The following is a 27,614-nucleotide window of genomic DNA, read 5'->3' on the forward strand; positions in this document are numbered from 1 at the left end:
TCATGCCTAACACGGACTTTTCCATAAGGGGGAGAGGAAACCCAACCAAACCCAAACGCTTTAGGGGGAGATTCCCATGAGCCCTCTGCTCAGCTCTGCTCACGACGAAGCCAACAGGAGTTAAACACATCGGGAAATTTCACCAGGCAGGTGAACGCAGAAAGGTTCTTTCCGTCTCTGCCACTCCTTTGTACCATCACAGGCATCTTGACTCCCAGATGCTCGTTGGAGAAGGGGTGGAAGAAGGGTCTGGCTGCCCTTCCCCTATTTTTCCTAACACAGTCCTGATGCCCATGGGGCACAAGTCCCCTAACTCGCCCTTTTCTCTGCATGCTTGAAACCCCGGTTGGTTGGTTGATTTGCAGGCACTGCTGGCGTTTACCCATAACGAGCCAACAGTTGAATGGCTACGGCGCACGCGAACGCTGGCTACGCTGGCCAGATCGGCAGCACAAAGTCAGCTCCTGGCTCGGCCGGCTGGCCAGCGCGGGGGCAGAGGCTCAAGATATGGAGGTGGGAGGAGTCATTCTTCCTGCCTGCGCTGACTCTCCCATGGGGAATTCTGTCCTCACCTGAAATGCCCCCATCCTCCTGCGCGGGAGGAGACTGCTGCTCACGAAGGAAGTGGTTGGAGGCCAGGCGTGCTCTCAGGACTCCTGGGTTCCGTTGCCAGCTCCGCAGCTGACTTCGCCCTGGTGACCCTGGGCGTGCGGCTCGATCTCCCTGTGCCTAGGTCTGTGAAACTCACCTGGGGTGAGACGGCACTTTGAAATCCGCCATGGATTCTATCCACGCACTCCTGCAAACCTGGGCATGCCCCAGACTCCCCTCTCTGCTTCCCCCTGCCCTGACCCCCCAGGAAATGGGGGGGTTGCACTGCCCAGTAATGCTGTGTAGTGCAGTGTCTTACACACATACTCAGGCAAGCCTGTCTTTGTCCCAGACTGTAGGACGGAGGAGAATCCCAGGGTTGTGGTAACTCCTCTCTGCCCACGTGGCCGCCCCCTCGCACCCTGTCTTCCTCTCTGCTGCCTTCTCGGTTCGCCCTCTTCCCCTGGCACACTCTCTCGTTTGCCCAGGAATGGCATGAGAAGCAAGTTGCCACCGTGCAGGCGGGTTCCTGGGGCCCTCCCCTGGGGGACGCCGGAACGTCTCTCTTGTGATTAAATATTTAACGTACTGGCCCAACTCCGACAGTTTTCCAAAGCCGGAATATTATTGGCTGGTTTCATTTTTTGGTTGGCGCTCAGCGCTTTCCTCGGCCGCCATTTGGGGTAATGACTGAGGGCGGGGTAGGCAACCTGCGGCATGCGTGCCAAAGGTGGCAGCAAGCTGATATTCAGTAGTACTCACGCTGCCTGGGTCCTGGCCACCGGTCCGGGGGGCTCCACATTTTAATTTAATTTTAAATGAAGCTTCTTAAACATTTTAAAAACCTTGTTTACGTACAACAATAGCTTAGTTATATATTATAGACTTATAGAAAGAGACCTTCTAAAAACGTTAAAAAGTACGACTGGCACGTGCAACCTTAAATTAGGGTGAATAAATGGAGGACGTGTGGCACCTTAGAGACTAACCAATTTATTTGAGCCTAAGCTTTCCTGAGCTACAGCTCACTTCATCGGATGCATTCAGTCTCGGCACACCACTTCTGAAAGGTGGCCGACCCCTGACTTAGGGATTCCCCAGGCTGTTTAGTGTTAGTCTGCTCAGTGAGTGTGGGACTGAGACCCCGGAGCCCCAGGGTGAGCGACTGCAGGGCAAATGCAGCTTCAGGAAGTTAAAAAGATGTGGGATTTGTCTTTGTGTTAAACGTAAACTACTTTGGAGAACTTTTAGTTTACAGCTAGTGGTGTCTAGGGGTATGGCAAGAGACTCCGGACTCCTGGGTTCTTTCCCCAGGTTTGGGATGGGAATGTGGTCTAGGGGTAAGAGAAAGGGACTGGGAGGTGAGACTCCTGTGTTCTTTCCCCAGCTCGGGGGAGGGAGTTTTGTCTCGGGGTTAGCGCAGGGAACTGGGAGTCAGGACTGCTCAGTTCTGTTGTGTGCTCTGGATCCATTGTGTGAAGTCCTTTCCCTGCCCATGCCTTGGCCTTTCTGTAAAACCAGGATCATGTTTATCCGCAGTGCAGGGCAGTTTGTGAAGCTTAATTAATGTTCATAAAGCACCCCTCCCCCCACCCCCGACAGTGCTCTAGAAAATGCAAAGCATGATTCCAGTGGAAAGATGCTACGCTTTCAATCAGTGAAAGGGAGGGACACCCCAGCTCCGTCCCCTATTCCCCCCACCCTCCCGGCTAAAGTTCTCTCCCTCGCTCTTGGGACAGTGTGTGTCTCGGTAGCCCCATGGGGGAAGGAGTCCTAGAAAGGCAAATCGAGATCTAAGGGGCAGCTGAAGGCTGCCACCGGGCTGGGACTCCACATTTAGGATGAAAAGGCCCCCAGGCCCCAGTGTTTAAGGGCTGAGCTTCTCCTTGCGTAACGCTCAGGATGTATGGAGCTCTGGTCCCCACAACGGGGAAAGGGAAAGCAGAAATGCTGGGACTGCACAATGGCGAGCTCGAGCATTTCACGGGCTTATGCTGCCTTCCCAGTCCTGGTTTTGCTCGTGCTCATAGGCCACACCTAGAGCTGATGGAAACAGGGGCCTCCTCCCTTTGGCAGAGCTGCGGCTGCTTACATCTGCTCTGAGCGTGGCCCTGAATCACTGTTTGGAAACCAGATTTCCCCCCCACCCCAAACACAACCCCCCGCGTCCCATGGTAATAGGTGTATTGTAAGATATGCATCGGACTGTCCGCTGCAGTCTGACGGGGGTGGAAGAGTTGACCAGGGAGGTCTAGACGGGGCGGCTGGTCTGACATGTTCTGAAGGGGGAAATCCAGGCTGAATCCAGTTTACAAATGTCCTGGCAGAGAGAGCTGCCGGGTGCAGTGTCCCAAAGGCAATGATGGAAAATCCCCCCCCCCCCCCCCCCCGCACCTTTCGAGACCCTGTAGCCTGGAGAATGCGTTGCGGGGAATGATTCTGGGCTAGCCCCGAGGAAGGACTACGGGAGTGAATGGGCCTTTCCCACTTCTGTCTTCATTAGGTCCTTGCTCTCCTGGGCTAGGCCCAGGGCATGTTTCAGATTGGAAAAGGAAGCCACAGTTGAGTTACCCGAGAACAGAACATCTGGAGCATGTCTCGGCACCTCATGCCCCACCCAGGTTCCTCGGAAGAGGCCGAACTGAATCTCTTCATGTTCCCTTGATTTGAGCTCTGGCTCCATACCTGAGCAGCACCCCGCACCCCCGGCCTGGGTCCCTCCATCCATCTGCTGTAGCTTTCGGAAGCAGCCTCCTGTTTTCCCCCTGCAGCCCGCTAGCTCCCCTGTTCTCTGCTGCCATCTCGGGGCCACATGTGTCCCCTGCAGGTCAATCCGGTTTGTTAAAGTTTTGCTGGGGAAACCTGTCTCGTACGATGATGATTTTATTCTTTGCACTGACGTAGTGTCAAGCATGGACCATGCTCAGGCCTGCACAAACACAGAGCGAAAGACAGTCCCGGCCCCAGACAGCTTCCAATCACGGTATCTTGTTGAAGGATAGTAAAACCTTGCGGCTCAGAATAGCGTTTGGGGTTGAAATTCCCTCCTCCTTCCTCACGCCCTGTAGAACGAAAGAAGTGAAGCCTTTAACCCTTCTGAGCCAGTATTCACACGCCCCCCCAGCACCCAAATCACCTACAGCACCTGTCCCTTGCTGTTATCCCTCAGCACCTTCCCCTTGAGTGGGGAAGCTGCTGTTTATATGGACAGCTTTGGTAGCTTGCCCTTGAGGTCCTTATTCCAGCCCTGGTCATGCATGCCTTTGGCGGGCGCCTTACTGTGGGTGCGAAGGTAGAATGATGCTGCCATGTGCTGGAGCTGGAGCAAGCCAGGCCAGGGGTCAGGTCTCTCGATCCCTGGGGTCCTGAGCAGGGCTCCTGGCAGGAAGAAACACTGTGTAGGTTCTGAACTGGAATCGAGATGTCGGATTACACCCCACTGATTTTGCCCGTGCTCAGCTCCAGAAGCCGTGCTGTTGGCAGGCAAAGACCCTGCCAGTCTTACGCAGGTGCTGCTACGTGCTAGTGATTTCATTAAGCCTCTGCCATCCTGGGTCTAATTCGGGACGAGCTCCCCACACGCTCCTGGTCTTGCAGGTGTTACCAAAGTCTGGCTGGACGATGCAGCTGGTTCTGGCATACTTGGTACCGGCTGGGCATTTGGGATAGCTGGTCCCCATGTGGGACTCGTGATTAGGCAGGGTGTCTGGGCTGTTTGCATCTGCCTGAAATGCCAGAATGCCCTCCCTCTCCCGCGGCAGTATCCAGTTGCCCCAGAATGAATGCAGAGCAGGGTAAGGTCTGGGCATGGCTGCATCCCAGCTGATCCTGGGAAGCTGGCAGCGATGGTAGGCACCAGGGGCTGGAATGGACTGTGTCTCACCCATCCAGATGGGCTCACGGCACCTGCTGTACCGCCAGACTGCTGGATCGATGCCTGCTAATCTGCTCCAATCATTTGTTTTTTCAGATTCCTCCTAGTCTTCAGTTGTTTGGTGCTGTCCGTGTTCTCCACCATCCCAGAGCATCAGAAACTAGCCAACCAATGTCTGTTCATCCTGGTAAGGAGGGGACTTTATAAACCTCTCTAGTCTTATCTCCTAACGAGTCGTGTATTCCCAGTTTTCACACCAGGGCTGTAGCCATGATGCCCTAGGGAATTCTTTCATCTCTCATTAGGAGTGGATGTGAACTGAGGCTAGCGTCAGCATACAGGAGGGGAACATAGGTCTCTCCTACACGCAGCGATTGCACCAGTTTAGCTCCAGGGGTGATATAAAATCTGTGCAACTTTGCATGTGGACGCTCTTACCAGATCAGTTTTAACCTGGCTTTCCTTCCTGGTGTAACTTGCACAGGTGAATTACAAGTGACCTGGTTTGCCCAAGATCTGTGGCACAACTGAGGCTCGAACCCACTCTGCAGCCTCCTCCATTAGGCCAATCTGCCACGGCTCTCATTGCTGCGAGAGGTTTGCAGGAGTGATTCACTGTTGCAATAAATGCAAAAGCAGCGCAGCGGAGCTGCACAATCTTCTGGAGGATTTTTAAATGGAGATGCTCCAGTGGAATGTGTCTGGGAAGCCTATAGCCAAATGTATGGACATGCAAAAAAAAAACAACTGGAAAGGGAGGGGGAAAGAAACCTAAAAAAAGCAACTTTCCCCCGAACTGTCAGAAACAGCTGACACTGGATTTCTCCCGACTGTGATGGAGACTAAATTAGGAAGGTCCTTGTGACTTTCTCGCTAGTAAGCAAAATAGGGGCTGGAGCGTACAAAAGGTAGGAGGCAAAGCAGTACAATGCTGACAGTGGAAGAAAATTACCCACATATATTTAAGCTGGGCACATGCAGGAGTAGCAGGGCGGCTCCGAAAAGCTCCGCAGTTGAGGGCTCCTGGCTCATCTCCTTGACTTTCCCGGTGAACAGGGAGGCGTGAAGCCGTTTGCTTAGCTGCTCAGCATTGAAGCTCTGGTTTCCTAAGGACCTAAGCCAAAACCCAGTGAAGTCCATGGGAATCGTTGCATTGATTGGCGTGGGTTTGAGGTTGGGCCCTGGTAAGGAGGGGACTTCATAAGCCCCTCTATTCTTATCTCCTAGCTAGCCGTGGTGCTCCCAGTTTCCCCCTCTTCTCACACCTGGGCTATAGCCACAGTGGCTTAGGGAATTCTTTCATGTCCCATTCGCACGCTTCCTCCGAGAGGCCAGCAGGAGTGGATGTGAACTGAGGCCAGCTGTGAGGGTGGGGAACGTAGGTCTCTCCTACACACAGCGATTGCACCAGTTTAGCTCCAGGGGTGATAAAAAAAATCTGTGCAACTTTGCATGTGGACGCTCTTACCTGATCAGTTTTAACCTGGCTTTCCTTCCTGGTGTAACTCGCACAGGTGAGTTACCTGCCTGGCTGGGAAAAAGTCTAGGACACACTCATGCACGCACCCCCCTTGTCTACACTGGCGTTTGCCTCACGGTCTCTTGTCGCTGATGGTCCCAGTGACGAGAGGGTTGTTACAGACAAACCACCACTGCCTTTGCCACCTGTCCCGAGCCCGGTGAGATGGCGCAATGGTTAACGTCCCATCAGCGGGTCTCCCGGTTGCTGGTGCGGCGTTAGAGGACTGCGCGTCTTATCGCGGCGAAGGCTGGTGTTCTGCCGCCACTTCTTGGAGCACGTCTACACGGCGCGAAGAAACCCGAAGCACCGAGTCACAGAGCCTGGGTCGGCTCACGGGGCTCGGGCGGAGGGGCTAAAAATCACAGTGTAGACGTTTGGGCTCAGGCTGCAGCCCGGGATCTGAGATCCACCCCGCTTGCAGGGCTTCAGAGCCTGGGCTCCGGCCCGAGCCTGAATGTCTACGTCGCAATTTGTAGCCCTGCACCTGAGCCCAAGTTGCCGTGGGTGTTTTATTGCAGTGTAGACGTACCCTGGTGGCATAGGTGCTGGAACTAGGGGTGCAGGGGGTGCAGCAGCACCCCTGGCTTGAAGTGGTTTCCAGTATATCCAGGGTTTACAGTATGGTTCAGTGGCTCTCAGCACCCGCACTGTACCAATTGTTCCAATGTCCCTGCTAGGTAGCATGAATGACCACGGGGTGCAGGCAAGGATGATCTAGGCTCATGATGTCAAACGAGGCAGGATCCCGGCATCTAGATCCTCCAGGGCTGGGTGCAATTCCTTCATCCCCATCACCTTGGATTGTCTAGTGTAGCCTCTGCCCCAGGGGAGAGACGGAAACCTGCCCCCGTGTTCTCAACACTTATCGCTCAAGAGCGAACCAGAGGCCCCTCTGCAATCGGATCGGCAGTTTTGCTCTGGTCACGTTTCCAGCTCCCTCCAGCCAGCCCAGAGATGTTCTAACGAGAGGATCCATTATCGGGGGTTCCATTATCCAGCATTAGCCCCGTGGAGTCCCTGGGAGAACTGCCTGCTCCACAGCTGATTTCAGTCCACGCTCGTGCTGAGGGTGCCTGAGAACCGCCCGGGTGGGGGTGACTTGAATCCAGCACCGAGCCTTGCAGCAAGCACCCACGAGAGCCTTTGCTGCAAACATGGGGCCAGTGGGGCTGGCAGGGCTGGCCCTAGGACGGAAAGGGAAGGGATTTTATACTTAGGAGGCAGGTCCCCAGGTCCCTCTGCCCTCTGCAGGCTCCTGTTTCTGGCTGCAAGGTCTGTGCAGGGTTGTCTAGCCGGGCAGGGGTCACCTGGAGGATGCCTCTCTGCAAAGGGAATGAGGAGCCAGCTGACCCCCTCAGGCGTGACTCAAATGAAGGTTCACACACAGTCCCAGAGGCTTTTACAGGCAGCTGCACTCCGGGCCCTCCCAGATTAACCAACCCAGTCTCTCTCTCTCTCTCTGTCCTCCCACCCCCACTCCGACAGGAGTTTGTCATGATTGTGGTGTTCGGCATGGAGTACATCATCCGCATCTGGGCAGCTGGCTGCTGCTGCCGTTACCGGGGCTGGCAGGGGCGGTTCCGCTTTGCCCGGAAACCCTTCTGCGTAATAGGTAGGTGCGGGTGAGGGAAGCCGCCCGATGCACCCTGTTTCACGCTGCGTCCGTGTCCTGCTCAGTGGTGGGGTGGGGGGCGACCTCAGAGCAGCTGAAACCCAGGCCGCTGTTTGGGGAAGGACCGGATGTGGGTACTTCTCCGGACAGGACCGGCTGAGGGTGGGGTAAAGCCTTTTCTCTGTGCCTCCTGGGCCTGATCCCAGCGTTTCAGGAGCTGGCAGCGGGTCTGGGTCGGGCCGAGTTCCAGAGAAGAGCAGGGGTTCTAGGATCCAACCGGGGCTTAGATTTCGCTTTGAAGTGGGCTTGAGGCAGGGGGGTTTCCGTTTCTGCGCCATCCATGCCCCTTTGGGGTGGCGCTGGTTGCTATTTGGGGGCGATGGCTAGCCCTGGGCAGGCAGGGAAGGGTCTGTGGCTTTGATCAATGCGATTAGAGGGACACCGGGTCACATCCGGAGGGGGAGGGAATTGCAAAAGTGGAGAACTTCCGAAGAGGGCAGCGGGATGGTCCCCCTCCCCAAAACGCCCTGTGGATGGTGGAGAGAGCTCTTCCAGCCCAGAGACTAGAGCGAGGCATTGACTGCCTCCTGCTGTAGGGTTGTAGCCGCACCACCATCACTGTGACGCTCTCCTACCGAAAGTGGCCAGGGCGAGGGGACCAGCCAAGGAGGATAATCTTGACTGACCCAGTGGCCTTTCCCCTCCCTCTGGGGTATTATCAGCTGTGCAGTCCGGGCTCTCGGAGACTGACCCACTTGCAAAGGGCAGACGGCCATGTAGGGCCAGTCTGGGGAGAATGGAAACCTCAAGGGACATGAAGGGGGAGGGACCAGTGATAGACTTTCCCCCCACTGCTAGCCTGTTCCAGGAGTGCTCAGAAGCCGGTCCGGGGAGATGTGTCCTTGGCAGATGTGATGCTATGGGGATGAGACCCATGCGAGTTCCTAGGCAGGTGGGGTGGGATGTATCCCGTGCTGGGCAAAGCCAGGATCCTTTGTGTGTGTGTGTCTGCAACCCCCAACTGGACGCGATCTGGGCGAGGTTTGTTGTCAGCACTGGGGATGGAAAATAGGGATGTTTTAATTGCCAGGGATGGGGGTCCATGGCTTGTGCTATCAGCTCGAGGGGGAGGTTATGGCTGGCTCTGCTAGTGAGTGGGGAGGGGTATTGGGGCTGGCTCCCCCAGAGAGGTGTAACTGGGGGCGGGGAGCACAGGTTGGTTTTGCTGGTGAGTGGGGATCTCGAGGCTTGTTTTTCCCACAGTTCCAACCACCTGCATTTGAAGGGGGTAAAGGTTGCATCCCTAGAACCACAATACCCGCTAGCCAGCTACCCCTTCCCCCCGTCCCTGCCACCCTGCTAGCCAGCTAACCTCTCCCCCGTCCCTGCCACCCTGCTAGCCAGCTAACCTCTCCCCCGTCCCTGCCACCCTGCTAGCCAGCTAACCTCTCCCCCGTCCCTGCCACCCTGCTAGCCAGCTAACCTCTTCCCCGTCCCTGCCACCCTGCTAGCCAGCTAACCTCTTCCCCGTCCCTGCCACCCTGCTAGCCAGCTAACCTCTCCCCCGTCCCTGCCACCCTGCTAACCAGCTACCCCCTCCCCGTCCCTGCCACCCTGCTAACCAGCTACCCCCTCCCCGTCCCTGCCACCCTGCTAACCAGCTAACCTCTCCCCCGTCCCTGCCACCCTGCTAGCCAGCTAACCTCTCCCCCATTCCCGCCACCCTGCTAGCCAGCTACCCCCTCCCCGTTCCCGTCACCCTGCTAGCCAGCTAACCTCTCACCTGTTCCCGTCACCCTGCTAGCCAGCTACCCCTCCCCATCCCTGCCACCCTGCTAGCCAGCTACCCCCTCCCCATCCCTGCCACCCTGCTAGCCAGCTAACCTCTCCCCTGTTCCCGCCACCCTGCTAGCCAGCTACCCCCTCCCCGTTCCCGCCACCCTGCTAGCCAGCTACCCCCTCCCCGTTCCCGCCTCCCTGCTAGCCAGCTAACCCCTCCCCCGTCTCCCTGTGCTCTGGGTCGCAGATTTCATCGTGTTCATCGCCTCGCTGGCCGTTATCGCTGCCGGCACGCAGGGGAACATCTTCGCCACCTCGGCACTGCGCAGCATGCGCTTCCTCCAGATCCTGCGGATGGTGCGCATGGACCGCAGGGGGGGCACCTGGAAGCTGCTGGGCTCAGTGGTCTATGCCCACAGCAAGGTGAGCTGGAGGAGGGCGCTGGCCCGGGGGCGGGGCTGGGTTTCAGCATCGGCGCCACGGGAGGCAGGCGGTAGTAAAAGAGACAGGGCAGAGCCGGGCACAGTGTGGCCTGGTGCTTCCAGCTTTGCCCCTGCCGCTCAATCCTGGCCGAGAGTCCCCTGCTCTGCCCAGGGCTCCCCATCACCCTGACCTGCAGCACCCCTGCTAGTCCAGTCCTCCCCCGTGCTTTGTCATAGCCATTGCCCATTCCCCTGTACAGTGCAAATAGGTCGGGACTGGCTCCTTCTATTGGCCTCCGTCGCTAGTATCTGAGCACCTCGCAGGCTTGAATGTATTTAACCTCACAGTGGGGCTATGATCTCCATCGTCCAGATGAGGAAACTGAGGCACAGCGTGACTTGTCCAAGATTGCACAGGGGCACCTATGGTAGAGCAGGGACTTGAAGCCAGCGGTCCGCCCTAGTCCTAGGAGGGCACCCTCACCGCTGAGCCGTCCTTCCGCTCTTCCCCTGTTAACCTCCTATGTCTCCCCGTTCCTTTCGGAACCGACCCAGCCGTCCATGGCCTCGCCCCAGTCAACCACGTGGAACGTTCCCCTCCAGTCACTTAGTGCCGGCGGCCTCTCAATGCGTGTGCAAGAGCCTTCTCCTCTGCAGCTGCTGCTGCGTGTGAGCAGCTCCCTGCCGGTGGCGCCTCTCTGCCCCTTTGCCGGTAGCAAGTGCTCAGCTCCGGCTGGGGCGGCGTCCCGGGCGCTCTGCAGAGGGGACGTTGCATTGTGCTGTGTCGTGTTTTGGGCCTTCACCCCCACCCCATCTTGGCTTTGCTCCCCTGCCCTCCCAACCTGCCCTTGGCAGGAGCTGATCACAGCCTGGTACATCGGCTTCCTGGTGCTCATCTTCGCCTCCTTCCTCGTCTACCTGGCCGAGAAAGACGCCAACACGGAGTTCGCCACCTACGCTGACTCGCTGTGGTGGGGCACAGTAAGTGCGGCTGCAGAGCCCCGCTCCCACTGGGGGGGGGCGCGGCGCGGGCTGGGTGGGGGGCGGGGCGAGGAGAGCTCCGTCAAGGCCTCTCTGTGTTCTCTCCCCCCGCAGATCACGCTCACCACCATCGGCTACGGGGACAAGACCCCCAATACGTGGCTGGGCAGGGTGCTGGCGGCCGGCTTCGCGCTCCTGGGTATCTCCTTCTTCGCTCTGCCTGCTGTGAGTAGCCCCTCGCGGCATCCCGGTAACGCCTGGCGCTGCCGAGGGGGGGGAGAGCCAGGCCTCTGGGTCCCTAGTTGCTCATGCTGGCAGTCGGGGGTGCCCTGGGGAGGGCAGACAGCTGGAAGTACCCCCTACCCTCCAGTGCTCCTTAAAGGGACCCTGCCCAGCGGCTGAGACTCCAGAATAGACCCTGCCCTAGAGATGTCATTGGTCATTCTCCGCCTTCATTTTCTTTTCACTTTCCTTCTTTTCTTTTCTCTCTTCCTTTCTCTTTTCTCTTTCTCTTTTTGTCCCTTTTCCCCTCCTCCTTCCTTTCTCTCCTTCTCTCTCTTCCTCCCGTCGCTCAAGAGAAGAGCAATGCCAGACAGAATGGTGGCACCCAATACCCCACCCTGCCCCAATGTCTCCAGCTAGGGACTGCTGGCTCCTCGCTGATCTCTGGAGCTGCCAGGCCCCTGGGGGAGGAGAGAGGGTCTGGCAGAGCCAACAGAGTCCTAGTTTTGGGGGGCCTCTTTGCTCCCTCCCAAAGAGTGGATTGTCCTGCTAGCCAGACGGGGGGCGTTGGCAAGTTTGGAGTCCTTCTCCTCCCACAGACTCTGAGCAGTCTGTGTTCATGCTGGGATGACAGAGGGATGCTTCCTTAGGACCCCGCAGGTCTGTGGGGATCAGACTGTGTTGGGGCAGTTTGTCCAGCTGCCGCACGGGGCCAGGCAGGTTCTCCATCCCATTTCACGCATGCTGGCCCCTTTCTCCTGCAGGGCATTCTGGGCTCCGGCTTTGCCCTGAAAGTCCAGGAGCAGCATCGCCAGAAACACTTTGAGAAGAGGCGGATGCCGGCAGCGAACCTGATCCAGGTACCGCAGGACGCCTGCGCCTCTCCCTGGGGAAACCCCACTCTCCACCTTGGTCTGGAGTCACTACACAGCTCTGCTGATGGCCCGCTAGCTCAGCCTGCAGGTTGCCCCTCAGCTCCCCCCGTACAGCTCTGCCAATGCCCCTCGATCCACACATGCAGCCTGGCCCCTCTGCGATTGCAGATTTCGGCTCCCCCATATAAACACAATTGTGCCAATGCCCCTCAATCTGAACATTCAGCCCAGTACTGCCTGCTATCCCAACCTGGTGCCTCCCCACTCTGCAGATACCAGTCATTCCCCCACCTTTCTGCTCCGGAAGGTACGGCTCTGCAGATACACCTTAATCTGCAGCCCCCCTGCTCTTCCAGCCTTGGGCTCTCCATGCGCACAGCTCTGCCAGGGCCCCTCCGTCCGGATTTGCACGCTTCAGCACATCTGACATGTACCTTGGCGAGGTAGCCTGTAGCCGAGCCCCCGAGCTTGCGGAGGGGGGCCCTGGCAAATCAGTCCCCTTGTCTAGATCAGCTTGCTAGAGAAGTGAAACTTCAGAATCCTTCCTTATCTCCCCAGTTCAGAGAACAGGCGCACAAAAGGAAGCCTCCGGTGCCCCTGGTCTATCTGCAGCTGCCAGCCAGTCAGTTGGCCCCGGCTTTCACAGCTCCCCGGCCCTCTGAATGCAGCCTTGCTCCTCCTTTCATCTTGGCGGCGGGGAAGGAAAAAGCCTGACGTTAATTAATGGAGTTGGGCAGGGGGCGAGACAAAGGGCCCCACCTACCCATCGCCCTGCAATACAAAGCAATCGCTGGGACACGCGGCAACCCCCCCACCCCAATAACTCTGGCCATTGCTGTCCGGCATTCATCAGGCACGGATGTGCTGTGGGTGCAGATGGGAGGCCGCGAGGTCTCCGATAAGGCTCCCCATTGTGATCGCTCCTTAATTAATGGCACCAGCTTCTTGGGAGTGTTACCTGAAGCCTTAGCGAGAGGCTAGCCTGGGGAGAAAAGCTTGAAACAGGAAGGTGTGGGGGTGTGGGTGAGAAGAGCAGCAGGCTGGGTTCTCCACTCCAGCTACGCCAGTTTCACGTCAGCATGTCTGGCGCGGACGGAGCTGCTGGGGGGGGGGGCTAGGCCCCGTGCTGTCCCCACCTCATCCCCAGCGAAGCAGTGGAGAGCTTCCCGCTGACTGCTTTCCTAGCTGGCCCCGCGGTGCACCAGGGAGTGAGCAGCATTTGCCCAACCCTAGTATTTTAATGACCAGGGGGATCCCCCCCACACCCTTCTTTCCTGTGCTCCCATCTGATCAGCTCTGAGCCTGTTTGACCGTTCCCCAGCCCGCAGCCTGGGCGTCTGGCTGGGGAAGAGGCATGTGCACCGTCCAAGGACAGGGGGTGCTAATGCACCCCCGCAGGAATGTGCGGGGGTGGATCAATGGGCTCCAGGTGGCAGCAAGAGGTGCTGACTCACGGCCTGCAGCTGCTGTTTGCTCCTCGGGCAGAACTGGATCCCCCCACCGGGGTCTGTTCCAGGGCGGGGGTGGAACTGGAAGTGAATTTTGATGCCCTCAGAGGGCCTGTGGGGGCAAGCGCACCTCAGGACAAAGCTGCTTTGAGATGCCAGGATGAGAACTCCTGCCTGCAGCCTCAGACCTCGACCCCGAGTCATAGAGCAGGGCACAGCAAGCTCCCACATGCACAGCTGTGCCCAGCCACCTCTGGCCTGACCCTGCAGCATTCACAACTATTCCAGTCCTGGGTTCCCCGTTCACTCACCCACTGATCCCTTAGCATCCCTTGGCACCGCCCTCCCAGTGCCCCTCGGTCCTGCCAACAGCACCTCTCCTTGCACTGCCAGTTCCTGGCGTCTCCTCCATGGACACGACCAGTTGTGTCATGTCTGCCGCACCATCCCTCTCTCTCTGGTGCAGGCAGCCTGGCGCCTGTATTCGACAGACGTGAGCCGAGCCTACCTGACCGCCACCTGGTGTTACTATGACAGCATTCTCCCATCCTTCAGGTAGGTGCCGCCCCACACGGGTGACCACAGACTGAGTGCTGTGTGGGGAGGGGAAAGGGTGGTCCCTGCCATCTAGCAGTCAACTCATCCGAGAGCAGAGGAGTATGCAGGGCTCTGAAGGTCAATCGCCTCGGTGTCTGTTGAGGGCAAGCGAGAGCAGGATTCGGCCCTGCATCCTGGACGACCCACCAGGGTTTGGGAGCAGTGTGGATGTGAGCAGCTTTGCCCCAGGAACTGGGTATGTAGCCTGGTGTTGCTCATCGCTGCCTTCCCAGCCAGCCCTCTGGCTGCCGGGCACAGCAGAGGTGGTGGAGATGCCTTGTGCTGCTGGGGAGGCTGGATTCCCATTGCTGTCCCCGGAAAAGGACGGGGCGGGGGGCACTGAGGCAGGGTGCAGAATTATCCCCCCGGCACCAAGGGCGTTGACGGAGGGAGAGGGCCGAGTCCCGGGTTAGCTGATGGAGTTAACCCTTCCAGCGTCATGACAGATCAAAACTCCAGAGCCAGTGCACCATGGTCACTCTCTGGAGATGCAGTCTCTCTAGGGACGTCCCTGTGAGGGAACCGCTGGAATCTCTGCACCTTGACAACTGGTCACGTGACCGTGATGCCCAAATGTCCTTCCAGACAGAGCAGTTTATCAGAGCTGGTGCCATCAGGCATGTATTCCAGAGCCCACTCGGTTTAATGAGGCAAGACTCCGCATGCTCTCCCGAGGCACGTACTGTGGGCATCTAGCGGTAGAATTCCTAGCATCCTTTCTGGGGAGGAGGGCGGGAAAGTGAGGCACGGACTGGACCCTGGTCTATGATTCCAGACTTCGAGGCACCCCTGGAGCTGAAATGTCAAACGCTGCAAGCCAGTGTCTGTTCTCCCCCGTTGCACGGGAGGCTAACGAGAGCCGTCCCGCTGAAGTCAGTGGGGTAACCTGGGTGTCGGTGCAGTCGGAACCAGGCTCAAGGCCCCGAAGTTGACTCGATGGTCTGAGACCTGAAACACGCAGTCAGGCTGAGATTTCTCTTAACCCTTCCTATGCTGGCATTTCCCAGCCTCCCAGCCCATCAAATCTATATACACAGCCATGAGGACCAGAATTCCTTTGGACAATGGAAATAACTTAACTTAAATGGGTGGGGGAGGGAGGGGAGGAATAGGGGTGCTTGGGTTGCCAAATAAAGGTTTTGCAGTTAATAGCTTCCCCAGAATGGAGCCCCTTCTCATCAAGGTGGGTTGGGAGAGGAGGCGGAGCTGAACTTTCTATCCAGCCCATTCATAAAGGGCGAAATCAGCTTTGCTCTTCCCCCATCATCCTCTGTCTTCTGCAGAGCTAGCTTCTGTGGGGCTCAGGGGTGGAATGGAGCCGCTGCTAAACTTCCTGCCTTCCTCCTCCATCATCCTCCATCACGCTCAGGGGCCGCTCCCTTCGAAGACCCACGACCTCTGCATCCATTCCAGCCCTGCCCGCTCTGTCTCTCTCCCTCCCATAGCGTTTCCCAGCTAAACTGGAGCCCTGCTGGTGATGGGACCAAAGTGGACGGATTCCGCTGGTGGCTGCTGTTGAAATTAGCTGGAGCCGGGAGGATTGCTCGGCGCTCTGAGACCTGGGATTGACTGGCTGCAGGCCAGCCCCATGGGTCACCTGTGGGGAGTGGGGGGCAGAGTAGAAAAGACAATGTTTGTGTAAGGGAGGAAGGAGGTAAAGGCCCTTTGGGTATCCACGGATGCTGCCTCCCCTGTTAAATTGACCCACGTCCTTTGCCCTTCCCCCTGCATCCTCTAGGAATACACTGTTGGAAGGGGAATTCCCGAGGCCTCTGACGCTAAGAAATAGCGTTGTGTAGGGAGACAACACCCTGGATTGTCATTGCTTCTGGATTGTCCAGTTGTGTCCATCCACAATGTATCTGTGTTGCTGGTCTGTACAGGGCAGGGTCTGGCTCTGTGTTGTAAATTGTACAGCGCCAAGCGCACTGATATTAGGCAAATAATAAAATTGCCCCACTTTACACCGGCATGTTTGAGTCAGGGAAGGAAACATGCCTACCCCCAGAGCTTGACCCTCCCCCCCCCCTTCCGCTGCTAACCATGGATTTAGGTTTTGTCTGCTTTGTTCTGCAGTGGGTGGTTTTGTTTCTGTGCGATGACCCGTGGTTTTATTTTACAAAGACAGAATTCTTAGCAGCCTGAAACACAAATCCCTCAATTCCCAGCAGCACCCAAGAGAAGATCTGTCCTTCTGTGCAGCACCACGGTGCAGAAACTGAGCCGAGGTATCAAACTGCGAAGAACTGCCATAAGTTAGAATCCCCATTAGCTTCTCTGTCACTTTTGAGCCCGTCCCATTCAGAAGACTGTTTAGTGTGCGGGTTGTTTTTAAAGTAAACATCAGAGGAAGAGCCCAGAGTTGGATCCAAACTTCCCCAGAGTTCAGCATCTTTCAGACATAGGCGTAGTTTAAAGGGGAGGGGGGAGGTGTTGCCCCCCTGAACTGCAAGCTTCAGGCAGGCTCAGAATTTTCCACCCAACATGAGGCCCCATTGGCCTGACTGGAGCTCCCCCCCCAAATGTAGAAGTCAAACGACACCTATGCTCTCATGCTATTTCACAGTTTGAGAGAGAGAGGAAGGCCCTCTGACATGATAGTTCAAGTCCCTGCTCTGCCACAGACTTTTGGCATGTTCCTTAGCCTCCTCGTGCCTCAGTTTCCCATCCCTACCATAGCACGGCGGTGTGGCGAGGATAAATATCTGAAAAATTGGGAGGCACTCAAGTACCTGGGAGAGACGGCACACAGATGTGAAATATTCAGAAGGAAGATGCAAAAAGCTGCCAGGTCTGCCACTCATTCAGCAACTGGCATTAAGACACCTGGGGGCCTGACCCAAAGCCCTTTAGAAATCAACGGGAGTCATTCCACCTTTGTCAATGGGTTTGGATCAAGGCTAGAGACTATAGCATCAACCGTATCATGCTAAAATGAGATCGTGCCTTGCAAGCTCAGCTCTGTGCTCTAAGGTACATGATGTGCCCCCCCACCACTGGCATAAGCAGGGCCAGAATTCTGCATCGGGTCAGTTGCAGGAGAGAGTATTAGAAACAGGGGGGCTGCCCCTCCGCTCCCCGACACTGGCTTTCCAGCAGTGCAGCTGCTTCTGATTTACAGCCGGGGGGAGCAAGAGGCGCATCAGGCCCGTTTGTTTCATTGCACGATTTACGTCTCTGTGCAAAGGGTCTTCTCAGACATGCAGCATGAGTCACGGTCTCTCTTGCATCATCTGAGTTTGTGCAGAGCACTGAAAAATCAGGACAGACCCAGGTGTGTCTGCCTGCAGCCAAACTCATTGTAAACAATCCCAGCGATCAAACTGCCTGAAAACATGAGGGTCCTTTCCCAGATCTGCCCACTCACGATAACACGAGACGCCACTCACTGTAGATTGTGAAAATCTTCGTGACTGGATCATTCCTCTTCTTTCTTGTGAGACACCTAACAAAGGTGACATTTAAACTTCCATCACTAGGCTTCAGAATAACCAATTCATTGAGCTAAATGGGGAAGCTCTCTTAAAGCTATTGTCTTGGGCTGTCCGCAGGCTCAGGCAGACGTCGTTCCTTCATGTCACATTTTGCAGGGTATCTTCACCACCATAAGGCTAGAGGCTTAATTATTTTTAAAAAATGAAAGCTGAGATTGTGAAACACAGGAATGTACCAGCCCCCTCCCACCCACCCACCCACCCCCAGCTAGCACGAGCTGGCCCAGTTCGACCCCTGCAAAGGCCTGATGGAAGCTGCTAAGAAACTGTCTTTAAAGTCTGGGGGTGGGGTTGGTTTACACCTGCCTGGATCCCTGCTTTGTTCATTCATGTGGCTTTGATTTCTTTTTGCCTTGGAAGGTTTAATTTCTCCGTGTTTTTATTTGAACCCACCCCCAGAGAGCTGGTCCTTATGTTTGAGCATTTGCACCGAGTCCGCAACGGAGGAGTTAGGAATTCAGAGGTGAAAAGGTTGCCTGATGGAGCCCCACCACCATATCACTCCTTCACCTCTGGCCAGAAAACCATCGCCCCTGCTTTTTGCTCTGGGGAAAGGTAGGGTGCCCCCAGCTACCGCTCCTTGGTGTGTCCTTTGTCTCTTCCCCCCAGTGTTGGCCCTGTGCGCGTGTTTGTTGCCAGTGCTGGTCTCCTCCTGTCTCCTGAGCGCGGTTTGGCTTTTGTCCGTGTTGGTGGCAGATGTACCCCCGGCTGGCTCCTGGTCTCCCTGTAGTGGCTGGACCATGTATTGAGGTTTATGTGTCTGCTAATGAATCCTCGCTGACGGACCTAGTCATTTCATGCAGACACTAGAGACTTGTGCTTTTCAGATTCAAAGGTCGCAGGTTCAGTCCCCACAGACAACTCACGCAAGGGGGTCACACACTCGTGCACAGATCACCCCTAATCCACCTGGCTGTCTTCTGTGTTCCCAGGGGCTCTCCAGCACCCAGGGGGGAATCCAGAATCCCAGTAGAATGCCCGAGGTGCTAGGATTCCAATCGCCCAAAATAACTAGCATTCCCTGTGCTCCATGGCTCTTAGGGTCTGTCTACACTACTGGGATTGCAGCTCGAGTAGACACACCCATGCTAGCATAGCTACAGATGGTAATGTTGATGTGGCAGGCTGGGCTGTACAAGTGCACCACAGAGCCTGAGTCCTTGTGCTGCAGAAGCCCACGTCCGTGCATCTTGCAGTTAAAACCAGCGCAGGTCTGTCTGCTGCAGCTGCAGCCACACCTCCCACTGCCACGCAGACGGACGCTGAGAGTCCGTGCAGCGTCCTATCATCAGACTCGCTCATAACGTTCAAACCTACCTAGTGTGCAGTAACATCACCCGGGACGTTTTAAATGGGCGACCTGAGCATATGCATAGGTGCACACCCTGAATAAATGTGTGATACATTCTAGCTAACTCCGGGAATTGTATATGTCAACGCAGTGTAACAGATAGATGGCCCTTCTGCTCCCTTATCCGTGGCCAACACCTGATGCTGCAGGTGAAAAAGCAAATGCCCCAGCATGCATCTAATTTTGCAGCATGCCCCTAATTGTGCGACGATATCTCGCTGGTCAATTTCTTCCTGAGCTACCACCTGAGATGGCAAAACCCTGAAGTAGGAGAAATGGATGAAACTTTAATCCTAGCTAGTGATCAGATTCATAGAAATGCCTAATTCTGCTCTGAATTTTACTGAGGAATTTGCCTCAAGCGGTCTTATAGCAGTGAGTTCCACAGGTTAACCAAGTGCTGGTTTTAAAAAAAGAATTTCCTTGCATCTGTTTTTTTTAAAACATATTGCCTTTCCGTGTCACTGAGCACCTCTTTGACCTGGCATTATGGGAAAGGGTAAATTAGACTGCCCTTTGCACTATGCTGTTCTATACTTTCTTTACCTCTCACGTATCTCCTCTTGCTTGTTTCCTTTCCAAATGTCTCTTTAGCCTCTCTTCAAAGAGGCTCCTAGTGACAAATACCAAGGCAGGTCAGCTCCAGTGTGCTGCAGAATGGAACCATGCATTTGAAACTTCCAGCAGAGAGGAAGGACGGTGCAAAGGTTAGGGCACTAGAGAAAAGCTTGGGAGACCTGGTTCAAGTCCCTGCTATGTCTCAAGCTTCCTGTGTGATCTTGGGCAAGTCACTTAGTCTCTCTGTGCCTCAGTTTCCCATCTGGAAAATGGGGCTAAGTGGGAAGGACTCTCTCACAGGGGTGCAGTGAGGATAAATACATGAAAAGATTATGACGTGCTCTGAGATCTGATGCAAAGTGCTAGGTATTATTAGTGTGAGGCATTGGAAGTGCTGGGTGTCCATGGGTTGTGATGTCTCCATGACAGCGTGCGATTAATTGGTTGCTTACGTATTATTCTTAATACACTATCTATGTAACGGTGTATACACAGGGATGCTCTGTGGAGGTTAATTCGTGAGCAGGAGTGGGTGCTAGGAAGGAAGGAGGCTCTCCCGCTCTGGCGACACGGCTTCCCCTTGGGTTAGAAGTCACGCAAAGTCGGAGGCAGAGCCCAAAGCGCTGCGGTAATCGCAGCAGGAAGGAGCTAAAGCTGGTACTGCGGAGTGAGAGGCAGCTAGCTGTGATGACCAGCGGCTCCACAGGACGGAGGAGGAGGGGACCTCCTGGGTTCAGAGCACCGAGTTTGTAGGCCATGGACACAGGCTGGAGGACAGGCCAGCAGGGATTTTCAGAAGCACTCGGCATTGGCCAAATTCTGCTCCCATTGAAATTGGGGGGGAGGGGGCCTGAGTGCTCTGGGGAGCCCCTCCCTGTGTGACTGGAGGTGCTGTTCCCTGAGAACAAGGAAATCGCTTCTCTCTAGTGTCCTGAGCTAGCTTTGGTCTTGGGGGAACAGGTCGCTTGCGAGGGTGTTGCATCCCCCCACGCAGGGTACGAGGGTTAGGGTTGCATGGATCCCAAGCATGTGATTCCCCTGCTGTTCTCTAGCGGCCCCACAGGGTAATACACACACACTCCCATGACTTGCCCTGGGCTTTGCTCCTGCCGGGTCCTAATTCCTCTCCTAGTTTTCTTCCCCGACTCCAGCTGACCTGTGCAGGGGGATGTTCTTTGCCAGGCCTCCTTCCTTCATCTGAGGCAGCCTTTGGTTGAAGTGGGCAAGTGCCTTTCTCTAGAAAGCACCATTAGGAGTGGCATATTTGATAGGGTTACCAGGTGTCCCGATTTTTGTGTCTTTTCTTATATAGGCTCCTATTATCCCCCAGCCCCTGTCCCGAATTTTCACACTTGCTGTCTGGTCACCCTAGCATTTGATGAACATAAATCCGGAGTCCACAGAAGGGGTGCCCCCACTGTGACGGGGATGGGGAGATCCGGAGAGCTGGAAGGTCTATTAACTCCCATTAGCATCATGGAGTGGAATCAGGCTAACCATGGAGACTTGCGCGTTTGCTGTGGGGCCTGGCTAGGTGGCTCTCCGAGAGCCCCTGGCATGTCCCCGGTCATCTCTAGTCAATACCAGCACTACAGAGCCCTGGGCTAGGATGAAAATGAACGTAAAAGCTGGTGAATGGAAGATTTTCCTTCCACTCCAGGGCTTAAGAAGCTGGAAGAAACCCACCCTCCAGAGCGCACGTATTGGGACCTTCTGGGCGACGGGAGGTTCAGGGAGATGCAACATGGAAGACACTGGCCAGCGGTTGCTCTCAGCTGGATGGGGGAGAATGGAGCAGGAGGCCCTGGCCTCTGAGAGCTGAGCACTGTTTTGGCCAGTACACAGCCAGTCTACGATGCTTGTGAAGTACCCAGGTGTGTGTCAAACAGCCTGTGAAATCCCAGCTGGTTCTTGGGTTCGGCCCCTTGGCAGATGTGTCGCCTGGATGGTGCGAAGCACTCGTCCCTTTCTGACCCAGGTGCGTCATGATGTCTCAGAAGGATTTGTGGGACTCCGAGGAGCAGGGACAAACCCGTTAAATGAGGAGAAGCTGGCTCGGCTCTCGGAGCACCGGACTGCTCTAGTTTTCATTAGAGCTGATGCATGATGCCAGGAATAGAGGGGGAAGGAGACTATTCCCACCACTTAACTCCCCCAGACCTCTCACCTTTCTGAGCTCATGGGCTCAGCTAACTCGTTTCCGGTTTCTTTGGTGAGCCATAATTACAAGGCCCTGATTCGCCTTCAGCTACTCCTTAGTCATGTCATGCTTCTGCAGAGGGCTGGTCCACTGTGCCTAGCAGGGATCCGAGCGAAACCACCTGATAACCGCCCTCCAGCTCCAAATTGGGGAAAACACTGAAGGATCCATCTAGTAAGTGTCCTGCAAAGACAGAGATTGCCTTGTGGTGACACCGAATGGGCCCAATCCTGCATTCCTGATGTGGGTGTGCGGTGAATGCAGAATCAGGCCCTAGCGGTGAAGTAATGACCCTGGGGCTTTGTGACGAGGAGACAGTGGGGGCTCATGATGAAGTCTGCATGCCGAGACTTGGCCTTGCCTTCTGCCCCATGTGCTCACTTGCAGCAGATTCAGTGTCTGAAGGTAGCATCCAGGAAACCTGCGGTTCCAGAGTAATGCTGTGTTTGGAAGAACACAAAAAGAACTAAATAGCCCCAGGCAAACCTCAAAGCAGTGGTTCAAACTGGCTGTAATTCAGAGCGGTCTGCAAAGTGAGACGGAAGCCTAACAAGAACTGGCTTTTCCTTCGAGGAAAGCTTCCAGGAGGCAGCCCGGTGTAGTTAGAGCCCACGGCTGGGGGTTGGACAATAGGAATTCTGCTCCTGTATTGCCTTTAGCCTCAGTTTCCCATCTGGAAAATGGGGGGAATGACACTGACCCCCAACATCTGTGAAGAGCATCGAGGTCTTGGGATGCGAAGGGCTGAGTGCTGGGATGATCACTGCACCCTGCTTCCGTTCAGGCTGGAGACACCCAGGTCAGAACCTCTCCAGCACATGGTGACGCTCCCTCCCTTTTCACCAGGCACGGCGAACATGAACAATTACTGAACGTTGAAAAATGGAACTTTGGTCAAACCTCCCAGAAGGTTCGTTTGCAAGTCTCTGGAGACGCTGCGAGTTCGTTCCTGTTCCCACGGAGCCAGCTCCCTGGGCCCTAGGGCGAAATGCAGGATGAATCTCTCTCCTTGTCCTCCTGTCATCTAGAGAAGATGCCGTCCAGCCCTCCCCCACACACTCCTGGCCTGCTTCCCTGGAGGCAATGCACAGGAACTGAGCATGGCACTGAGGTCCCACAAGCCTGGGTACTCTGGGCTGCCGAATCAAAGGGGGCAAGGGAACACTGAGTCAATTGCTGCCCACCCCCTGGGCGCTGAGATGAGAGAACCCCATCACTGTAACACCAGCGTTCCCAGTGGTGGGGCCTCGGGCTGGGGGCGTGCTCGAGGGTATCTGGAAATCTACAGGTATTGCAATCTCAATGGGCCAGTCCAACATAGCATACGGCCCCCCCGATCGGACTGGGCCTAGGTGAGATGCTGTTGGAAGGATCCGTGTGTCCCCCCCACCTGGCCCCTATGCTAACATCGCCTCTCATGACATTATCATCTTCTTTTTCTCTCCTTCCCCTCTCCACCTCCCTGCCATTTCTCTTGCATCCCCATTCACTCCCAGAAGCTGGAAAGAGGAAGACGCACCGCCCCCCAGGTGTTTACGTCTCAGGTAACCTTCCTCTTAAAGCCACAGTGCCTGTATTTCCCTTCCCCCCCCCCCCCCGCCCAAAGAGTCACCATGCGGTAGGTTCCCTCCAGAGGTTTTGACCTTCTTCAGCCGCTGCTCCAGGAAATGTACTCGGGGCCAGGGAACCCGTTTGGGGGGGACCAGTGGAAAATGACCTGTGTGGTATTGAAAGAAATGTTGCCAAGTAGCTTGTGATCAAAATTTTGATCTGTCCTAAGATTGCTACAGTAGCCTGGAGGTCGGGGGCATGCGGGGAGTTGCTCAGATTCAAAATGTTTTTGGTTTTGTTTAATATCCATCTAACGACCTGTTTTTATTTAATATCCATCTAACGACCTGTTTTTACAGAGAGCTCCGTTGCTAAGAAATTTGACGCACCCCCTCCCTCCTTCCTGAGGGGGAAATGTGGTGTTGTTTATGTAGGACCTACACAAACTACAGTGCTTTGTGCTCCTTGCCTCTTACACACAACGGGTGCGGTTTAGCCGATTCCAAACTGTACCACGGGACCTACCCAGTGCACCTTAGGGGGCCCTGGTCGCTCAACGCCATCAGTAAGATCTTAGCTTGAAATAAAATCTAGGGAACTGCCATGATGCCCCCTGCAGGGTAAGGTCAGAAGGGAAAGCCATTTGTCTCTCCTCGGAGCAATCACTGGTGGGGTCACTCCTGCCCCAAACACCCCGGGGTCACAGCATCTTGGGTCGCTTGGCTGCAGTTCAGGTGGTTTGTCACGCCTGCCTCGGAAGGCCAGAGGTCTCTGCGGGGCCTTACATGGGGGTGAGGAGAGGCGTGCCCTAGCTGGTGCCCGCTGTTTGGCCCTCTCTCCTCGGAGGGTGTTTAACTGTGGCCCAGGGCTCTGCCCGCCAGTCAAATTGTCCAATGGCTTTTTGTTTCGATAAATGGGGCTCTTTAGGGGAGATGCATCAAACCTTGACAAGGGTATGGGCAGGGCCCTCGAGGGCTCAGAGCCCACTGCTGACACCACGTTGAAGAGCTCAGAGGAGAGAGCTGCAAGGGAGAATCTGTTCGTCTGGGCTTTGTAGGACCAGATTATGCCATGTATTCCTGAGGGCCACCTGCTGGCACCTTCTCTGTTAACGATCTCCTCCCATGTACACAGCCCTCTCTCGTCAACAGAGCACCCTCCCGACGCTCTTCGTATCCACATGAGCCCGCAAGGAACAGGACTCGCAGGGTCCAGCCTCACCTTTGCATTGGTGGCTTTGCTGCCGGGGGGATGCTTCTCGCTGGATGCTGCTCTCCTTTTCCCAGCCAGGAGGTGGCGATGTCCTCGCCCAGTGCCACTGCTCCAGGCCTCAGCAGAGCCGGGTTCCGAGGCTGCCCCCTGGACTGCACCCCTTTGTCTCACTAACTTTCTCTTTCTTTTCTTCTGTATCTTTTATTCTTGACCCTCTAGCCAGATCTTTAGTAGTAAACGGAATTTCTTTCGGATTCCCGCCAGCTGGAAACAGAGGTATCGCGTGCTTGGATACGCTTCCCATGACTTGTTTGGGGGCCTCTTTTTGCTTTGGGGGCAGAGCCCATGTGGAATGCAGCAGATTGCTGGGGATGTGCATGATGGTCCCTCTGTACCTTGCAACGAGGGCTGCGGTAATGGAGATATGCCTGCTCTCCTGTACGTAGACTGGTGCATCTCCAGTGCAGCTGTATGGGGGAATTAGGTGTATCAGTAGAGATGGATCAAAACTTGCAGCATTGGAAGAGGCTTGTGATCTAGTGATCAGAGTACAGGGTAGGCTCTAATGCTGGCCCCTTCTGTGGCCTTGGACTAGTCACTTCACTGCTTTGTGCCTCAGTTTCTCCATCTGTAAAATGGGGATGCTGCTGACTGGCATCATGACAGTGGATTAGCTGAATGTGTTGGAAGCACTGTGCAAGTGTTTATCCAACCCCCATAATACACCTTGGGAGTCTGGATAAAACCTGGATCTGCACCCCAACCACACTGGGGTTTTGTTCTGCAAAAGATCAAAACCCGATGGAGGAAGTTCTGCAAATTCCAAATCTGTCTGGGTGTGTTCTCCATCTCTGCCTATAACCCCATGAAATGCTGTGCTGAAAATCTACCCTGCGGCAGTTCTGTGGGTGTTTGAATACAAACCATTTTTGGAATGACTCTTAGCTATTCTAGATTGCTTCGTTCAACTGCTTGGGGAGGAAATGAGAACCCAGAGCCCCCGCTCTCTGCAATCTGCCCCTCTACTACAGCCCCTTGAATTCTGCTTCTACCTCCCATCTCACTAACACCCCATCGTGGATTAGCAAATGGACACTCAGAAGCGCAGCCAGTGGGAAATTTTCCAGTGGAATCAGTTTCCACTGGCAAATGCTGCGTCAGCGGAACTAAACCATTTTGTGGGAACGTTATTGATTCCGTTGCCCTTTCAGCAGGAAAGTCTCCAGCCCTTTCATTTAGACGTATGCAGGTTTATGTTAATAATTCATGATAGGATAGAAAAGTCAGAACAACGAAGTGGCCGCGAAACGTTTTCACTAGGTGGAAATGAAACATTTTGGAACGTTTCCTTGGGCGAAAAATTCCAAGATTTTGCTTCTCGACCCGCTTTGAGATGAAACCACATTTCCAAATCTCAGAATGGGTGGAAATTCTGCTTTGGAGCCAGCTCTGCTCGTGAGGTTTTAGGCTCCCCAGAGCGGCCGTATTAACCCCAGTTTCTGCCCTTCCCCACCCGGCTGGGAGCCAGTTCCCAGGCAGTGGGGCAGAAGAGTGTGCACTGTCCTATCCAGTTAGGATAAAACCCAGCCCCCTTCCCTCATTTGGTGGAAGAACGGAGGTTAGTGGGTAGAGTTGCATGCAGCTTGTAGCTTAGGGGAAGGAGGAGCTGCCAGAACTGCTGGGTGCGGCAAAACAACCTACAGTGCAACCCTCGAAGAGGGGCGGCTTCCCCGGCTGCATCAGAGTCTACAAGTATACAGAGTAGCCCCCTGAGCTGGCTTCTCCTGGGAGCAAGGATGGCCGTGTGGTTCAGCCACCTCACTGGCCTGGCACTGGCTTGCTGTGTAATGTAGGGCGAGTCAGCTCCCGTCCGAGGATACCGGCTATGGAGAAGCTGTGGGGAGAGAGTGCCAAGCCCTGGGCCACCAGCATCTCTTTGGCCAGGCTTATTCCATGCTAGCTGAGTGGCTACTGAACTGTGTATGTGCTACGACTTTGCCTGGCAGGCCGTATGCCCACTCCTGGCCACGGAGGGGGGGTGTCCTGTTCGTGGGTTGTCTGGCCTCAGACAGAGGTCATGCCATTGCTAGTGGGAACCCCACGCCCCGGGACCAGATGCTGCCATTTGGAAGGCTAGTGAATCGCCCATCGTGCACTGATGAGAGAGGGAGCCCTGGCCAAAATCCATGATGAATCTGAACAGGGGTGATTAATCTCCGCTGGGCTGGGCTGGGCCAAGGGTGCTCTGTCCCGTGTTTGATCCAGACTCCTGTATGGGATCAAGCCGGTCTTGAGGAGTGGGGGAGAACTGAAGTCCCGAGGCCTTTGGGCAGAGGGTTTGGAGACCCAACCTTGATATTCTATCTTAATTCCCATTTGCTGGAATGCAGATGCTCCAACTACCAAGGCTCAACTGTCCCTCCTATCAGAAGGTTAGTGGAGTAAAGAGCGGGTCAGGACACCTGGGTTCTATTCCCAGCCCTGATTTGTTCTGTAGCCTTGACCAGGCTGTTTAATGGCTCTGTGCCTCGGTTTCTCCATCTGTAATAAATCTTCCCTACCTCCAGGGGGAGAGATGAAGTTAAATTAACAGTAGAGTGCTTTGAGATCCCCGGATGAAAAGTGCTAGGGGAGGGCACTGTGGTGGTGAATGTCGCAAACTTTGTGTGTGTGTGTGTATGTGTGCAAAGTGATCTATTTTCCCCAAGAATGATCAGGACCCCCCCCCTCGCCCCCTCCCGATCTGGATGAAACCTGAAAATGTTTTTCTGTGAGCGGTCGAATCCTGCAATGGGCCACGCTCTAAAGCGTTCCGGGGATTGGGGGATGTTTGCGGGTTGTCTCCCGTCTCTGGCTCAAACTTAGTGTCCCTCCCCCTGCCTTTCCATTCCAAAGAGACCGAAGCGGAAATGGTCATGTTGTTCTCTCCACAGCGAAAGGGCCGATCGAGAGACCGAACCGATCGCTGATGACAAACCACCAGGCCCCGCCCCTCCTGTTCAGTATTGATCATGGGCTGTAGGGCTCTGCCTCCGTTTTTGCATGGTATGTGGCGGTCGTGCTTGCTGGCATGCGGGGGATCTGCCCGCGACGTGCTGGTAGAACTCGGACAGGTTTGGGTGGGTGGGGAAAGGGATTCAAGAGATGTTCTGGAACTGGGCGGGGCTTTTGGAGGTTTACGACCCAGCGGGAACTTCTAGAACTTTGTGTCGCCAGCTCTCTCTCCACTCCCTGATCCCGGAGCAAAACCGGAGCCTCTCAAAGTTCTAAAAGGTTCTAGGTTCTGGACCTGACAAACTCCCAAACGTTCTAGAGCCCACCAGGC

The 27,614-nt window shown here is 55.4% G+C and overlaps 1 protein-coding gene across 2 annotated transcripts in view; it reads left to right on the plus strand.

The window, feature by feature from the left end:
* The window catches only part of KCNQ4 (potassium voltage-gated channel subfamily Q member 4), an 83,214-nt gene that overhangs the window by 43,402 nt on the left and 12,198 nt on the right, over positions 1-27,614 (plus strand). Inside the window, exons 2-9 of one of the 2 annotated variants that reach the window (XM_073317574.2) lie at positions 4,562-4,652; positions 7,473-7,599; positions 9,626-9,801; positions 10,656-10,781; positions 10,896-11,006; positions 11,768-11,863; positions 13,793-13,881; positions 17,817-17,972. In XM_073317574.2, the coding sequence (XP_073173675.1) occupies positions 4,562-4,652; positions 7,473-7,599; positions 9,626-9,801; positions 10,656-10,781; positions 10,896-11,006; positions 11,768-11,863; positions 13,793-13,881; positions 17,817-17,972 (972 nt within the window). Of the gene's footprint in view, positions 1-4,561; positions 4,653-7,472; positions 7,600-9,625; positions 9,802-10,655; positions 10,782-10,895; positions 11,007-11,767; positions 11,864-13,792; positions 13,882-17,816; positions 17,973-24,508; positions 24,566-27,614 lie in introns of both variants that reach the window. The other variant, XM_073317575.2, reaches the window with a different exon arrangement.

Source organism: Lepidochelys kempii, chromosome 19 (assembly GCF_965140285.1).
Source record: "Lepidochelys kempii isolate rLepKem1 chromosome 19, rLepKem1.hap1, whole genome shotgun sequence".
NCBI classification, from domain to species: domain Eukaryota; kingdom Metazoa; phylum Chordata; order Testudines; family Cheloniidae; genus Lepidochelys; species Lepidochelys kempii.